Raw genomic sequence first — 18,957 nt, forward strand, 5'->3', positions numbered from 1 at the left:
GAGAAAAACACTACTATGTCAAAGGAAAAAAGAAAAGAGTATGCTTTTGTTTGATCTCAGCAGGAGTTAGTATCAAAGGCTTATGTGCTTCACAGGAACATGAGACACTTCATTGAATAGAAAAAAAAATGCTAGAATATTTATTTAATGGCTCTACTGACGTTCTGCTTTAAAAAAAAAAAAAAAAAAAAAAAAAAAAAAAACACACTCTATCTGACTGAAATATCAGAGAAGAACTCCAAAATCTACCCAGTTGTTGCACTAGTAGAATATCAGTTAAGCAAGTATCTACTGTATCTGCACAAAAGTTGAGATGCTTTGCCTTGAGTACCCCAAAAAAACGATTTGATGTTGTGAAGAAATAGACAAAAATGTCCCATGTGTTTCATTAAGCGATGCTGCGGGGAGCAAACATGCCTCCTGCAGAGAGGGGGAAGAGATCACGTGTTTGATTCAGGAAGCAGATCAAGTATAGTAACCCCCATAAGCTATTGATTTGAAGCTGCGGTTTTATCATAGATAAATGGATCACTCTGGGCATTTGGTTTTCGAGGTTTTTGCCACCAGTGCAGAAGTGAAGTAGTGAACTATGGCTAATTGATCCTACCAACAAGGCACATTGATGTCATGTCATAGATTTTATAAAAAAAAATATATATTTTAATGACTTTAATTAGCATGCTGTGCTATTGAGACAGAAATCAGAAAACTTAAGAGATGTCTGCATTTTGTTACATTCTGTTGAACTCTGTTTTTGAATACGCGAGCTAATGTGTCTAATGTAAAGCTCCCCTGAGACATCTAATTTAGTCTAATTTTACAAGGGTTCACTACAACCAATTAGTTGAGTAGTCATTCAGGCAACACACTCAGTTGATTTTGAAAAGTGTAGCTGTGCTGTTGTTGGCTGCCACGGTAACAGAAACAATCTTAAGGAATTCCTGTAAAGTACTTGTTTTGTGCACCAGCAAATTTGTCCATGTCCGGCACTGTAATGCCTTGCAATTTATAATGAAGACTGACAAGAGAAAACCAGCATGGCTTGCAGCACAGAAGTTAAAATACTGTGTGTGAAATAATAAAATAATGTCTGCTCCTATCATTTTGTGGACTAAATCCCATGAACTTCACCCCGATCAGAAGCTACATGTAGGATATGTGTGCTCATATGTTTTTAATGCAGCTAACCTCCAGCCGCTTCATGTCATCTACCCATCCATTAAACTATGACAGGTGTGCCATTGCCACTAGAAAAGTTATGAAACTTTCTCTTAAACTTTTGGTTTTTAAAACCATTTTCATAGGTTTAACATTATATTATTGGCCCAGAATGTATGTTAATTTGACTAGAAACACCAGAGACCAAAAATGTAAGTCATCATTCCAGTATGAGTCAGGCATATAATGTTAAAAAAGTTTTCTATTTTAAATTCATATTATTCCTTGTGAAACAGCCCCTAAACTTTTGAATAGATCCTGCATGCTAAATTTCATGTATAGTGTGTTATTAAACACTCTTAACTCTTTATAAATGACTGGCTTGAAATCTGCTTACTCTCACAAAGTCCAATTTCAGAGTAGCTAAAGCTATAATCTGTGCAATTCTAAAAGAGAAAAATAGATTTTTATGTATTGTGCAGTTGTATGCAGATATAAAGGATGACAGTTGACTGAGCAACCACAGGAACAGGATTTGATGAGCAGCTTTAAAGGGGTCATGTTTTTTTCTTTTTTATTATGTTCAAAGAAGAGTAATTATAATATTAGTAAAGGTTTTTTTTTGATGAAAAACATTCAGAATTTAGTAATAAATGATCTTTTTCCATCCTGTTTCTCATCCTCTGTCTGAAACAGTCGGTTTTGGGGTGTTTTCCCTTTAAGAGGTCAGTGTAACCGCCCACTTTTATGATTGGCTAATATCTTTTAACACGGGACCTGAACATGATGGACTCTAAAAACAATAAAGTAAACGAAGAAAAAAACACTGTGATTATTCTCATAATGAATTTACCTGCCATTACCGTTGGCCTGTGTCCATGCTGTTCACCAGGAACAACATTAATGTGTTTCTAAGGTTACAAACACAAAAGCTTATGTGGTGTCCTCAAAAAAGTGGCCTTGATCTAGAAAGTTGGTTCACTTTTTTTACACACATCAGCTTGCAGTCTGTTCTCATGATGCCATCAATACCATGCAGTTCATGGAGATTCATGTTTTACCAGTTACATTGATTTGTTAAGAAACATGATTTTTTTTTTACAGAAGCTCTTGCGGTTGAAAGGCTTGTGTGCAGATAAACTAGACCTTTAGATGAAAGGTCCTTTTATGTTGTGGTATAACATAAAGATAACATTTTTTCCTGGAATTTTTAGTTGTTATCCTTTGTAAGAAACTTTTGATAGGGTATATTAGCCATTTCAGGTTGACTTGATGTTGGTTGTGGTTTTTGTAACCGAAAAGATGTGATCAGCTCACTGTGATCAGTGGGGAACGGCTGGAGATGCACAGCTATAGTTGGAAGATATGTGAACTGAATTTAATTTCCAGAGTTTTTCATAATCCCAGTGACTTTGTACTGATGTCTGTTCCTTTTGCTCATTGTTCACTAATCTGGAATGCCTGCTGAAAAATGTTTGCTTGTTAGTTGTGATGTACTGTGAGTGGGTAGTTGACAGTGTTTAAATAATGACCTTTTCTCAATATTAAGTTTTTTAAATCTTTAAAAAAATGTAAAAGGTTAAAATATACGTAAGTATATGGGATAATGTGTAATATTTTAGATACTATTATATAATATACAGGTGCTGGTCATATAATTTGAATATCATCAAAAAGTTGATTTATTTCACTAATTCCATTCAAAAAGTGAAACTTGTATATTATATTCATTTATTACACACAGACTGATATATTTCAAATGTTTATTTCTTTTAATTTTGATGATTATAACTGACAACTAAGGAAAATCCCAAATTCAGTATCTCAGAAAATTAGAATATTACTTAAGACCAATACAAAGAAAGGATTTTTAGAAATCTTGGGCAACTGAAAAGTATGAACATGAAAAGTATGAGCATGTACAGCACTCAATACTTAGTTGGGGTTCCTTTTGCCTGAATTACTGCAGCAATGCGGCGTGGCATGGAGTCGATCAGTCTGTGGCACTGCTCAGGTGTTATAAGAGCCCAGGTTGCTCTGATAGTGGCCTTCAGCTCTTCTGCGTTCTTGGGTCTGCCGTATTGCATCTTCCTCTTCACAATACCCCTTAGATTTTCTATGGGGTTAAGGTCAGGCAAGTTTGCTGGCCATTTAAGAACAGGGATAACATAGTCCTTAAACCAGGTACTGGTAGCTTTGGCACTGTGTGCAGGTGCCAAGTCCTGCTGGAAAATGAAATCTGCATCTCCATAAAGTTGGTCAGCAGCAGGAAGCATGAAGTGCTCTAAAACTTCCTGGTATACGGCTGCGTTGACCTTGGACCTCAGAAAACACATTACACCAACACCAGCAGATGACATAGCACCCCAAACCATCACTGACTGTGGAAACTTTACACTGGACCTAAAGCAACGTGGATTGTGTGCCTCTCCTCTCTTCCTCCAGACTCTGGGACCCTGATTTCCAAAGGAAATGCAAAATTTACTTTCATCAGAATACATAACTTTGGACCACTCAGCAGCAGTCCAGTCCTTTTTGAAGCGAGATGCTTTTGATGTTGTTCAAGAGTGGCTTGACACAAGGAATGCGACAGCTGAAACCCATGTCTTGCATACGTCTGTGCGTAGTGGTTCTTGAAGCACTGACTCCAGCTGCAGTCCACTCTTTGTGAATCTCCCCCACATTTTTGAATGGGTTTTGTTTCACAATCCTCTCCAGGGTGCGGCTATCCCTATTGCTTGTAAACTTTTTTCTACCACATCTTTTCCTTCCCTTTGCCTCTCTATTAATGTGCTTGGATACAGAGCTCTGTCAACAGCCAGCCTCTTTTGCAATGACCTTTTGTGTCTTACCCTCCTTGTGCAAGGTGTCAATGGTCGTCTTTTGGACAACTGTCAATTCAGCAGTTTTCCCCATGATTGTGTAGCCTACAGAACTAGACTGAGAGACCATTTAAAGGCCTTTGCAGGTGTTTTGAGTTAATTAGCTGATTAGAGTGTGGCACCAGGTGTCACACAATATTGAGCCTTTTCACAATATTCTAATTTTCTGAGATACTGAATTTGGGATTTTCATTAGTTGTCAGTTATAATCATCAAAATTAAAAGAAATAAACATTTGAAATATATCAGTCTGTGTGTAATGAATGAATATAATATACAAGCTTCAACTTTCTGATGATATTCTAATTATATGACCAGCACTTGTGTATATATACATTTTTTTTTTTTATATATATATATATAAATAAATTTTTTTTTTTTTTTTTTTTTTTTACATTTTTAAAGTGTTTAAGCCGGTCAATAATGACTAAATGATTGAGCTTGTCTCAATGACTAAATCATGGAGGTGTAATTGAGCAAATAAGTATAAATACATACTTGCGATACTGAAATTGTATTGAAAGGATCAATCCTCACATAAAAATATTGATACCAAGTGTTTTCACTAGTAATTGAAGTGATTTTACGAAACAACGTGATTTAAACTTTGAAGAAATTACGTATTTCATCTTTAAAGCTTGTGCAGACAGATAGATGAGTGATCCTTCAGAGAGATGGTCTTGTTTCTTTTCTCTTTTTGGCTTTTGTTCTGGGCCGTGTGTAGAATAATGGGCAGGGGTGGTAACCGAGCGTGCAGATTTGGTTTCGCTGCTCTTCAGACAGGGAAAGGGGGCATCGGCAGGCAGAAATAGCTCCCCTCCCCTCTCCTCTGGATCAATGAAGGTCCAGTCAGAATCATTGATCATAGCCCGTCTTCATGTAATAGAATGCTTTATGTTTTTTAGCCTGTGGCTGACACTAGGGTGTAATATCACAAACAGACACTGATATCAAACTGTCTTTGTCCTTCCAGTGATTCGATCACATCTGTACACGCATGCTTGTGTGCTTTGGATGAGCGCTCACCAAGTGTGTTTTGGCATGATTATATATGTATACCTTGTGTGTCAGTGCTGGTATTTTCCCTTTTCATGGCCGGTTTTCCTGCACGATCAATATTCTGCAGTGGAAGCTCACGGTTTGCAAGATGTTAATCCTCACTGGACCTCACAGAGTGTGTGTTTTTGTGTGTGTTTGAGGGCAAATGATCTCTGTATAAGTGTACAGGCTTGCATGCCTTAGTCAAGTAACGGCACTTTTATCAATACACTCACCATTCTGTGTTGAAATGATACAGTGTGCTTCCTTAGGAAGCTATTGATCCCAGCAGACCGAAGGAAGGTGGTCAAAGACAGAAAGCTCATGTAGCATGTTCAGACATCTGTTATATGTGAGAAATAAGGGCTTTGATGTGACGGACAGCTGTCAGTGCTCCTCTGACAGCCCAGATAGATCATCTGACCTTGTGTGTGGTGGATGTGTGAGAATTTGGCTCCTGAGCTCTGAATGTGCTGTTATGATTCTGTCTGTGAATAACAGTTCCTGTTGCTACCTTAATGTGAAATAGCCTTTGAAAAACATTTTGCTGCAGTAATATGATATATTTCCGAGTTAAAAATGATATTCAATTAGAGATATGTCAGATGGGAGTTGATTTTATACATCAGGAATTGATTTGATGGTTGAAAGTGGTTCTGTTTTTTTGATAAAACATTGCAAAAAAAAACTTGAAATAGCATGCATTTATGAATCTTTCAGACCTGAGATTTTTATTATTATTTATTAAAATGTGTATTATTATTATTATTATTATTATTATTATTATTATTATTATTATTATTATAGAACACACATAAATCCAGACCCAAAATATATGTTCACTTAAAAACAGTCTCACAGAGAAGCCAGTTTCTTTTTAGAAGCCATTTAGAATACATTTTTCCCCAGACTAAAAATGTGTATATGTTTTTTTTCTCTCTCTCTAAATCAGTTTTAGTATTGCAGATCTTGATCAGTTTCCATGGCAGCATTCCTCCTTTTAATTATTAATTTTTAAGTCCTTAAAACCATAAAATTATTTCTTATTGAGTCACACAGGTGTCCTTGTCTTGTTAAATATGAGTAGAAAGACATGGAAGATGGAAAAAGGAGGGGAACTAATTGCAGATTGAATTAGACAAGACGGGGAGGACTATCACTCATTCCAGCTGTACATTCAAAACAATCACATTGCCACATAATCAATCATTTATGCTCAGAAAATACCATGATGGTCTCACTCTTCGGGTGATGCTATATTCACTTTTTCACTTTGCTGAATGATTCATTGTAGAAAAAGCACTGTGAAAAGTCCAATTGATATTAAATGTACTTCACGAGAGTTTCGTTGAGGTTTTAGTGCAGGCAGAAGGGGCCAGTCTCCTTACAGTAGCCTTTTTACAAGCTCAGGAAAGCAAATGTTGCCCAGCGTTCTCATGCATGCTTTAAACTGTCTCAGAGAAAGACATTCATTTGTATTCATATTTTAGTGCCTCTGTGCTTGACAAAACAGCATGGCGTGCCTCTGAAGGTAGGCATCAATCATTGAAGGTACATTAGGCATCTGCACATGTGTATTTATGTGATAAACCCGTATATTAATATGCTATCTGTTTCTTCCTCCCCAAGACCATTCTGTGAACTTTAGACCTGAAGGTGGAAGAATGCCCAGGTGGTCCGGCTTCCCTTGGCACGCCATTAAAAATAGACTTGCTCCTGAAGTTAATGATTTGTAAAAGACTTTACCCCTTCACATCTTAATTTAGCTCGCTATACAGCGGGGCGGCTAACAGGCTAACTTTGCCTATAAAGTCACTCTACAAATGTCCAAAAGTCGTACAAATGTAAATCAGTTAAAGCGGTAAAAGGCTCTTTTCATTCTCACCCACCCCAAAGCATATTATTATGAAAGCAAAGTTAATCAACTAAATGAAAATGTGAGACAGGACAAAGGTAACGCCCAGCCCTGGCTGAGAAGAGACCGTCTCTCAAACACGTCTGCTCTTTGTGTTTTGTGAACGCACACACAGCTCTCAGACAAAAGAAACCCTGAAACACACATGCACAGCCCCCTGAGTCACTCAGACCCTCTGCAAATGAAAGAAACCAGGTGATTGGACTGGTTTCTATCTGTTATTCTCATTAAAGACACGGAGGAGTCGGGATGTTTCGTGGAGGGGGAAAATGCCAGGCTGTCCCTGCTCTCTTTATCTGCATAGGCTGCAATTTGTCAGAGAGAGAGAGAGCGAGAAGGAGAGAGAGTGGAATGTCACTTGCATGCAGATGAGAGGAGACCGTAAGCATGATCATTAATAAACAATAAAAACTAATATAAAATCATCAGAATAGAGCCATAGGGGTGCAGGGAGATGGAGTCGGAGAGATTCGGCCACTGATGACCTGCATTGTTCTAAATTGGATTAGCTGTGCGGCGCTGATCGCGGGCTTGAAGGGGTTAAATGCGATTTTATAAGATTATAATTGAAAAGGAGTTAAATGTCAGATTAATAGAAGCTCCTTTTTAATGTCCTATTGGAAGATGATTAAGGAGGTGCTGGATTGTCAGTTCTGTGACTTCAGCCTGGGAATGAAAATGCGGCAGAATACATTACACAGGGTTTGGGGGGTGGGACGGGTGTGTGGTTGCTTTAAGTGCGATCCTCTTTGTTGTCTACCTGATGGTTTTAGCTACAGCTCGTTTCCTCGTGACCTTTAAAGGGTGTCTCTGACCCCTCCCTCTGCTGTCTGTTCCTATCAGCTGTCCCTGCTGACTTCTGCTGACCCCTGGGCATCGGTCTCTGGGGGCTTATTTATACACAAACATGTATCTGATTGCTGTATTTGTATGATGTATTATTCAAAAGTTGATTATTTAAAGTCAGTGCAGGGCTCAACAGTAAGGATGACCTGTTGGCCTGGGGTCAGTGTGAGAGAGTTTCAGGAAAGTCACTAGTAACAATCACTTGCCCTTTCGGACTAGTGCTGTGCTAACACTGAAAATATTTTTTTTGATCTTGCACATCCGTTTTTATGCCTAAAACTTTAAAATGTGCTTTTCTGTGATTCAAATTCTGCTGATTTGTCACCAACATACTGTTATATACCTGGATTACGTGATGACTAACAAAATTGAAAGATGACTTATGAAAGTCTTGAAAGCAGCAATAAAAATGTGTTAAAAATGACAAATCAGTAATATTTTGCATCTCATGTTATAATTTCCAAATGTGTAATTTATGAATTAATGAAGCTATGGCTATAACTTGTTACAAATGTTTATTTTGTAAAGAAAATGTTGTAAAAATAAATAAATAAATAAGTAAATAAAATATTTCTAGCAAATAAAAAAAATTATTGATACTGTATAACTTTTGTTTTTGTGAAAAAAATATGCTTTGTAAAGTTACATTTTTTTTATAAGAATAAAATATAAAAGCTTTAATATGCATTGCTAGAATTGTACAAAAATAACGTCTCTTGTGCACATCAAGCATGCATTTATTTGATCAAAAATACAGTAATATTGTGAAATTGTTATTGTTACAATTTAAAATAACTGTTTTGTTTTAATAGCTTTTAAAATGTAATTTATTCCTGTGATGGCAAAGCTGATTTTATTTTTTTTATTAGACATTACCTCAGTCTTCAGTATCACATGATCTTTCAGAAATCATTCTAATATGCTGACTGGAAACCAGGATTCTTTTTTGAATAGAAAGTAAAAAAAAAACTACAGTTAAACAGCTAAAACTCCAGCGGGAAAAGAGAGGGCGGAAGACTTTCTCCCATCAATAATGCACTGTCAAATTTGCATGTAAAGCACCTTAGCCAATCAGAGCTGGCGCTGGGCTGGTGGTGGTAGGTCTCATGTGATTGGCAGCTCTGGGGGGAATGCGTCTGTTTAAACAGAGTTCGTGTCATGCGGCAGGATGGCAGGGTTTCCCTTTGACAACAGACATGAGCAGATGGGTCCTCACCCGTTGTCCCAGGGGCGGCTTTTACTTTCGCCTGTCTAATAAATCATCCTCTTCCATCCAGCTTATTATAAACAGGTATTTCATTGCTTTACAAACTCGGCACAGCATGTACACCTGATCGAGCCAGTCTGAGATGCTCATGTTGATAATGAACACATGTTCAGGACTGTAACTACCGAAAACAGAACCACCTGAGCTCTTGAGATTATTTAAAGACATTCATTTGAGGATATAAGTTGTTATGTGATTCAAATGGAATGATGGCTGTCCTTAATAAGTCAAAGGAACAAATTAACTTTAATAGCCATCATTACATAGTCATTATGTTTACAGCAATACTTTTTTGTCATTTCAGATCATTTCTTTCTCTTGTTCTTTTTGGAAAAAGAAATTCTGAATAGAAATTAGAAAGAGAAAAGGTTATCCTTGTTGTTTCTGAAAGATTCTTTTGACTAATGTTTTCCGGTGAATTTTCCATTCCCTCAACATTACAAATGTACTTGAAGTGTCATCCAAACTTGAAGAAATGATGCCGTCAAATGTGTCGGAAAAACAGAACGCTGTGATTTATTTGATTCACATATTTATACAGGCATCCTCTCCACTGACTCGGTGCTGCTGTGAGTTTAATATATTGAATGGAGGATATGGATTTATTTGGGAAAACAATCATTCACTTGAAGGGACTTGTAACAAAACAGGACAAATTGCTTGTGTAGACAGAACGAATGATTCATTTTCAGAAATAGATAAATTGAATAGGGAGAAAATAAATTATTAATTTGAGATGTTGAGCTGTTTTTGACTGAGATATTTATGAGATTAGTGGCTGTTTTTTGATCCGAGTGAATGAATTCTCTTATGTTCACCAAGGTTGCATTTACTGTAAAAACAGTATTTTAAAAGTAATCTTGTGAAACATTTTAACAAGTGAAAAATAAGTTTTATGGAAACTGTGATGCATTTTTTTCAGCATGCTTTGATGAATAGCAATTCACAAAGATAAGTGATATAGACCACGCCGTTATTTACAATTTAACCGGAGCACATGCTGCTGAGGTGAGGGGCGGGACGTTTAGATGCGCACTAGAGGCGGTTTAGTGAATCACAACACACTGGACTAGCTAACCAATCAGAGTGTATATCTGAAGGAGGGAGGGGCTTCATAAAAGCAGCAAATGATCAGTGTGTTTCTTAGAGAAGGGACAGAGTGGTGTGGTATAAAGGCATATATATTATGTGAAAAATAAAGTTTTTTTTGTTTTTGTTTTTTTTTAACGAAGCATTAACACATGTTAGACTGCACCCCATAAACACAATCAAGCCTAGAAAAAAAAACTGTCAACCACCCCTTTAATTTGAACAACCATACATAACCTTGAATACTGTTCATGACGGTAGTTGAATGTCTGCTTATAGAATATCATTTTATTTGAGATGCATACCATGGAAAATGTTTCACAGACTTTATTTGCTGTTAGACATTTCAATGGATGTTTATCAGCAGGTAAATGTGTATTTATGTAACCTAATATACAGCAGTGCATACCATTTTTCACGCATGTGAATCAAATATTAACTGATACATATTTCTTTAATTTCAAAATGATTCATGTTTATTGATTGATTTAGGCAAAAATCCTTAATGCCTTAATTGAATCAGGTTTTAGGGCAGTCAGAATGTGAATTTTTCAGTAATAAATCACGTTTTTGACTGTTTATGCCTTCAGTAGAGTAGATATACTGAAGTAGTGTACTGTACTCTCTTTTTAACACTTCTGCACTGTGCTTTGGGTCCCAGTCTCGTGGGCTGCTGTGCCTGTGTGTGTGTATGAGTGATGCTGTCACTCAGCAGGGGGTGACTGCTCTCTCTGACAGCCCTCCTCATGGGCCTGTTTGCTTGCCTGCCAACATCACAGCCCAATCTGACTTTCACATCTATTCTAGTTTTGCGCACACACACTCAGACGTGGTGCCGATATGAGCAATCCTGCCTCAGCTGTCGGACTGACATCTCTCTGGCTCTCTCTCCACAGGATGACTGTTCAGTGAGTAGTGAGGAGTTTGATATGAGTGACCCCACATGGATATCAGCTGAACGTCACGCCACTCCGTCTGACCTGAACCACCCCTCCAGCGCAGATAGGATGCACAGCCCACAAAACACACACAAGGAAGAGGACGGTAAGAGACACTTCATGCTCATTTGCGTCTTAATAGAGGGTTTGAACCCTCTGATTACTCTAGAGTCTCAAATGAAATGCATGTGCACATATTTTCAGCATGAAAAGTTGTTTCCTTAATCAGTATTTTCCTCTTGTTTTCCGGTAATCAAATCTAAACCTCCAAACACAATTTTTCTTCACCACTAAATGCAGGATGTTCAGACTTGATTTTAAAGAATATACCTTGAAATAAAGCAATAGTTTTAACAAAATTCATAGAATTTGAGGAAAATTCATAAATAAAAGGAATATTTGTCATTCATAAAAACAGAACTCTAGTTAGATTTAGTGAGATTTTTCAATAAGAAAAATAAGAAAAGATAAACAATAAAAAGAAAAAAAGCTGTGTTTATATCTATCTATATAGCTTTACACACTACTGTTTAAAGTGTTGGGGTCAGTACCATTTATTTATTTTTTATTTAAACTTCTATGCTCACCAAGGCTGCATTTATTAGATTATTTAAAAAAAAAAGTAAAACAGTAATATTGTGAAATATTTTTGCAATTTAAAATAACTATTTTCTATTGAATATATTTTAAAGTGTAATTTATTCCTGTGATGCAAAGCTCAATTTCCAGCATCATTACTCACATCATCTATGTCACATGATCCTTCAGAAATCATTTTCACATCAAAGTTTAAAAGAACTGAATTAGAAATCTTTTGTAACAATATAAATGTCTTTACTGTCACTTTTGGTCAAATTTAATGCATATCTGCAGAATAAACATTGTAATTCTTTTTTTTAAAAATACAGGTCCCATATTTTTTTGGTAGTTTAATTTGAGATTTAAAATATAAACAAAAAGATAATAACATGCATATTTTATATATACAATATATTTTAATATGGATGATGGAAATTAGCAAAAATACTGTTTTTGGCAGTGGTGTTGTATGTGTGTGTGTGTAAGCAGATGAACCAAGTTCTTTTACACACACACACACACACACACACACACACACACACACACACACACACACACACTGTTTAAGAGAAGTGGAATGGCCAGAATGAGGTGAGAAGAGTGGTATCAGTGTGTCGTGTGGCCTCTGTGTCCTTGTGTAGGAAAGAGTGGATGTGGACAAAAAAAGAAGTATTCTTCAACAATACAACATTTAAAAAAACTAATAAATACAACCATAAACTGAAAACGTGGTCAACATTTCATCATTTACCCACACTCACAATTTCAACAATGAATGTCTACAATAAAAAACAAAATAACTAAAAATAAAGTATATCCCTTGCAGTTACAATGAATGGGGACAGGAGCTTTTTTATTAACTGAAAATACAGTATATCCGCCAAAGCTGTCCTTGGCACATTCATGACAGAAGTAGTGATGTCTGTTTGTTTTTTAAAATCAGGTCTTTTCAACATATCAGTTAATTTACTTCACAAAACCATTCTGGATTCATTTATAAATCGGACTGATCCAATTCTTAAGTTCTTGACTCATGGACTCAATTTGGTGGTTTTACCAGTGAACGACATTAAAACAATTGGTCTGTTTCTCACCCAAAGTTATCCTATGACTTCAGAAGAGTCACGTGAGACATATGAACTACTTTAAGTGGCATTTGCTCTTTTCTTTGAAGCACGGAGTCTTCAGTCACAATTGTGCCTGGATAAAGGAAGAATTAAAATGTTTGGGTGAGCTGCTGGGAGGTCAGAGAAAGCTTCTCAGTAGTTTAAAGTCAGTAGTTCCTCGCTGCGTTCTCCAGCAGCTTCTCTGTCTGTGGGTGACATTAGCGACCCAGAGAGCTCTGCATTTAGATAATGATGAGAAAGCAGAGAGTGTTTTTCCCCTTTCTCCCTCTCTCTTCATCTCTGGTTGAAGTATAGCTGTAATCTTTCTGTATTGAAGGCAATCTGAAATCTTCGATACAGAAAGCTGCTTTTGAAAAACACATACATACAGTTTTCTTTTCAGATGCTTCTAAGAAATATATAGGCTGCATACAGACATGGACGAAATGAAAATTTAATATCATTAAATTTAAAGAAATTGTTTTGGAGTGAAGAAAACTAAAAAACACGATTATAGAAATTTATAATGTTTTAAATGAAATTTAAAAAAGTCACAACTGACTATAAGTTTTTGGCAGTCAGACAGAAGCTTTCTGTCTATAGGCGTGGTTCCTGGCCAGAATGAGCTCTGCAAAGTAGACTAGATAGTATGGCAATTACTAAACCACTAAGTTGGTTTTGAAGCAAAAACCTTGACAAGCATTTTATGAGAGTGTAGAATACGGTTTGGCTTTTTGCAACAGCCTTGTTTCAAACTCTGAGGATCTCCACGATTTTAAATACACCATGATGTAGCTCATTTAGTTATGAAATGTATAACTTCAATGCGATGTAAGGTGCTTTGGATAAATGAGTCCACAAAATGCATAAATGTAAAACTTAAGGCCAGGCGTGGGCACAGCACTCTCTGAGGATCATTAGCTGAGAAAGACCACCTGAACCCCTCTAGGACTCTGGCAAAAACATATAGAGATGATAATATTGATGATGATGGAGGAAGAGAGTTAAAAACTAGATAGGAGAAAAAAGAGGGAGGTCAGGTAATCAAGACGTCTCTCTCTGACTGATTACAGTTGCTCTTGAAAGTGAAATGTTCGGCCACAAAGAACAACCTTCGTCACCTCAAAGTGATTTCAGATTGCCTGAACATGAGGAGACATAGTCAAATGTGATCTTATGTATTTGCAGAAAGTTTCTTCTATGAGGTAGTCGTCTTTCTTTTTTCCTTGTGCCCATTTGACCTCTTGTAAAAGTTAATCAGTGTCTAAACGCACAATTACCCTGCTGTTAATCTCAACCCAGCTTGGCGGTGTACGGTACATGTAGTCAATCCAAGGGAAATGTCACTCCACAATTCAGATGTCTTCATTATTTTGTATGGCTAAAAGAAGACTTTACTCAGGATGTTCATACAGAAAATGTCATAACCTGCAGGTGTAACTGCTTCCTGACTTGTGTGTGTGTGTATAGGTGTTTCACATCTGGGTTGTGTGTGATCTGGGATATGTAGTGGGGGGGTTGAGGTGTACATAGGGAACAGCAGGATGGAAAGAATTTACTTTTCACCTCAGAATAAGGGACGGACACCCATGTAGTGTTAAAATGCTGCTTGAGATAATGGAGCTCAGAACAGTGGAGCCAGATGCTGTCAAGGTCAAGGTCTGCCCCGAAGCATTGCACTACGCTTACGGTACATGCAGTACATCACTGCACCCCGTAATTGGCCTGGAAAGGTTCATCAGATCCCTGCTGGTGTGCATAATAAAGCTGAGCCACTGCATTAGACCTGTACTTTACTACTGCGTTAGAGCCCTGCGGCAGTGAATTATGTGCTTTTACTAGTATAATAAATGTGAACAAGTGATTAATATCCTTACCTAGCTAGTGTACATTAAAAAGGCATTGTTAGTCAGAGCCATTGCCTCTTGGTTAGTACAAATGCACCAGACATGGTCATGTAAGAAATGCAAGTTCAGTTTAGCCTGCATTTTGTCTTGATCTAAAAAAAAAAAAAAAAAAAAGGAAAAAATGCATATTACTATTATATTAATTGATTATTTAAGACATGAATAAAAAAAATATTATTTTAAATCTAGTTATATAAAATAAGTAAATGTATTTATGTATTATTTTCATAACGGTTCAAACTCTGCCAAATTTCCCCCTCAAAATTGTCATTATTCCAAAGCCTGATTGTCTTTATTTTAATACAGTGTTTTTTACAGTATTTGTTTTACACTAAAATGATCGTAATGCAATATATTTATGTACTTTTTAAAGTCAAGCAGTATATCAAATCTCTAAAGAGAGATAGAGAGAGATTTGCTATAAAGTGTCAAAAATGAAAAATTGTCATTCAAATGTATTTTTAATTTTTTTTTTTTAAATTGGGGTGAAATATGACGCTGAAACAAAAATGAAAAATGCACATTCTTAATCCCTATATTAATGCCTTTATGTGTATTTGAATGCATAATCAGGTCATAGTGCACATTTGCCTGTAGTGACAGGATTCTTGGATGTGAACAGAGGGTCTGGTCATAAGCTGAAGCTCAGGAGAGCTAAAGCTTGAGTGAGTCAAACGTGCTATTAGAGCTCCGATGGATTTGAATGACCTTTGCCATTACATGGGTGGATTTGTTCCAGCCCCAGTGGCAAAGTAACCCAAAGGACAAACACAACCGCAGCCCAGAGCCTGTGCCGAGTGTGTGTGGTAGCGAAAGTAGGTTATGTGAAAATGACAGTGTGACTTTGACGGCTTTCCCTCTGGAGGCTAGTGATAGAGGTCAAGTGTAAAAATAAATAATTAGATAAGTGTGTGAAGCTCCTACTTTTATTTAATGCTCAGCAAAAAGTGTGATTATTCTGGGGGCTTTAAGACATTGATATCACAATAATGCACTTGTACTGCAGCCAACACTTAACCAGCACTCAGTGGTACATGCTGATGCTGTGAACTCAACTATTTCCATCATTTGACCAGTTTGTCAATCTGTTTATTACACTTCAAACATTTTGGGATTGGTAAGAATTTTTTTTTTTTATGTTTTTGAAAGTCTCACAGGCTGCATTTGTTTAATCATAAAACCAGTCAAAAACATTAATATTGTGCAATATTATAACATATAAAAGTCTTAATTTCTTTAAAATAAAAAAAACTTACTAACCCCATTGAACGGTTGTGCATATATCATTTAAATATGTAATGTAATATGCAAATACATTATTATGACTAGTAACAATGTTTGGTTTGTAGTATTTGGAATTAGCTTAATTTAAAAACAATATAAGGCTACAGAAGTCATCTAAAGTTCCCATTTTGGTAGCTGAGTAAGTGTGCGTGTGTGTGTGTGTACATGTGATAATACCTCTGGCTGCACTGGAATGCATGTCATCAGGAGATGTAGAACATCAGACACATGCTCACACATACAATACACACACATCGGCAGATCTGTCAGAGTTAAATGGTGTATCACCCCTCTCTTTACCTCTTCTCTCTTAGACTAACCTCCCTTCATCATCGCAGCTCCTGTTGCCACCTCTCCTCATCTCTTTCTTTTCACACCAGTGCTCTCTGTGTTCACAGTATCTCTCTCCCCGTCCTTCAGACAGCAGACGTCTCTGATCTGCTCTGAACTGTCTCAGTGTTTACAGACAGATAGTTTAAAGATGCCCAGCGACAACATTAGCAGCATCAGGTACGGTCATCAAAAGCAGAACAAGTAGCTGATCCGGGTTTTCTAGCAGGGAACCCTATTACTGATGCTCAAATTGGAAATCCGAAGCCCTCCATCAGAGCTGCCACTCATTAACTCGAGTTCTTTTTGTTTGGTTGGTTCTGCGGTTCAGATCCAAAAGGACAATCTGAAAAGAGACTAGCTGGGTGAGGGGGTGGAATTGCTCTTAGGTTTGGACCAAGCAGTCTGATCGAGTGTGAAAACAGCCTTGCAGCACACTGTGTGTGACTCAGACAAGCAGCAGGCTGAAACATGACAGTGGAAGCTTCACAAAAATAAGTGTTATAGCCGTCTAGTTGCTTTGTGAGAGAAGATGGTGATTATGTGTATGTGGGACTGAATTTCCAAAGAGCTCTTTTCTAAAGAGCACAAGAGTGACTGCCCACTTTTTCAGTGGCCTTGGTTCTGGAAGGATTTTTGCCATTAATTTCCTCAATAGAAGTTTTAAAAAGTACCTTAATAAAAGTTCTTCAATAAAGAGTTCTAAGAGTTAAATCCAACAAACAGCACCGACATGAACAGCTAACTTTTATTTAAATATTTTTTTAATTACATTTTTATACAAACTAATGTTGTATACATTTAAAAAAAAATAATAATAATAATTTTTCAAAAATGAATGATAATCATTGTAGCTTCAAACAGTTATTTTAGTATTATTTATATACTGTTATAGTATTATTATTTTGAATGATTATTTTATATTTTCAGCTTTGGTTATAGTAATTTTATGTGCTTTTGTCATTTTTATTAGTCTTAAAAAAAAATCAATTTAGTTTTAAGGTTTTTTTTTTTTTTAGAATAGTTTTTTCTTGTGTTAGTACTTAAACCTAAACTTTTTTTTTTATTTCAGTTAGGCCCCGTTTACACTAGTGTGTTTTCGTTTTAAAACAGCATTTTGAATGAAAATGATCCTCGTCTACACTGGCGTTTCCGCTGTGTTTCAGAAACGATCTTCGTTTACACTACACAACCTAAAACACATGTCACATGACCATTCATGCAGGTACAGCCATAGATATGAACAGGTAGATTCCCTATTATTTAGATCGCGGACGCATCTACGTGCTTGGAGCGATCAAATGGAGAATCTACCTATACATATCTATGGGTACAACTATGAGCATGATGTTATCTTTTACACAGTCATCAAGGATACGCAGAGTGAATGTGGGCAGCCACGCCATCGTTTCAAAAGTCTCCATTTTGGTCCGTTTACCCTGAAACGCAACCCCGGAGTTTTCAAACCAAAACGGGTCTACAGTGTTTTCAAAAGTCTCAGTTTCCGAGGGTCGAAAACGCCGGAGTAGTGTAAACGATAGGCGTAACCGTAGCAAAAGTTATGAATTTTAAAACGAAAATGCACTAGTGTAAATGGGGCCTTAGTTGCCAGGACAACATTTATAATTTTCAAGTTTTTCTATTTAATATTTTTATTTTATTTCATATTTTTTAATAGTATTAATTAATAAGAAAATATTAAATGTATACAAATGTTCATATATGTTTTGAGAAGGAGACTCAATTACTTTGTCCGCAATTCCCAGGCAGTTGTGTACATGGTAGGTTAAGCTCTTATTGGAATTATAGATCGTTCTTACTGTTGCAATTCGGCTATTAAAACATTTCTTAATAAAATAAAGAACCATTGCTAAATGACCTCAGAGCTCATGGCTGGTCTACTGTATGTCAAAAGATTTAGGCATGTATGTTATCATTTAAAATCATTTTCTCTAAATGAAAGGTTATTATTTTTTCCAGATCCTTTGCTACTTTTTATAAATAAATTGACCAGATATTGTCCACACTTATTGTCACACAGTAACATTCACAGAATCACAGTATGACCTCCTAAAACTATAATAAAGCAGCGTTGTCTGTCAGCCGAGTTGACAGCAGTATGCGGCTGAGTTTGAATGACAGGCAGGAGAGGAGAAGGTTCATTAATGCTGTCAGGTCATTCTCTCTGGTTTCAGCAGGTCGCTGATTCTTATCTGATTCAACCGTCCGACCGGGCAGCTATGGACAGATATCCCCCCATACTGAAGAGTGCAGCTATTTACATTAAACCAGCTTGTCAGTCTTACAACATACCATCTAAATAGATGGGCAGACGTGAAGACATTTGAAACTGACGGTTGTCCTTGTCTACATCTGAGGATGGAAAGATGACTGTGTCCCCCCAACATGAGCCTACAAGGCAATAAAGAGACTGTGTGGGAAAGACCAAGGCCGATAATCACCTAATGGAAATTTTATTAAAAATGCAAGGCCATTAACATATGGCATTTCCCAGTGTGTGTTCTATTTGATTATGAGTATATTTGCCGAGTTAATCTGGAGGACCCGGAGCGAGATAGCGAGGCATGGAGGGGAGAAATTGGGAATGAGCCGGCCGA

General features: G+C 36.8%; 1 protein-coding gene across 2 annotated transcripts in view; it reads left to right on the forward strand.

Moving 5' to 3' along the window:
* The window catches only part of LOC109061879 (nucleolar protein 4-like), an 88,990-nt gene that overhangs the window by 31,282 nt on the left and 38,751 nt on the right, over positions 1-18,957 (forward strand). For both annotated transcript variants that reach the window (XM_042712921.1, XM_042712922.1), the window contains exon 6: positions 11,092-11,239. In XM_042712921.1, the coding sequence (XP_042568855.1) occupies positions 11,092-11,239 (148 nt within the window). The remainder of the gene's footprint in view (positions 1-11,091; positions 11,240-18,957) is intronic.

The sequence above is a fragment of the Cyprinus carpio genome, chromosome A23, assembly GCF_018340385.1.
Source record: "Cyprinus carpio isolate SPL01 chromosome A23, ASM1834038v1, whole genome shotgun sequence".
Classification (NCBI taxonomy): Eukaryota; Metazoa; Chordata; class Actinopteri; order Cypriniformes; family Cyprinidae; genus Cyprinus; species Cyprinus carpio.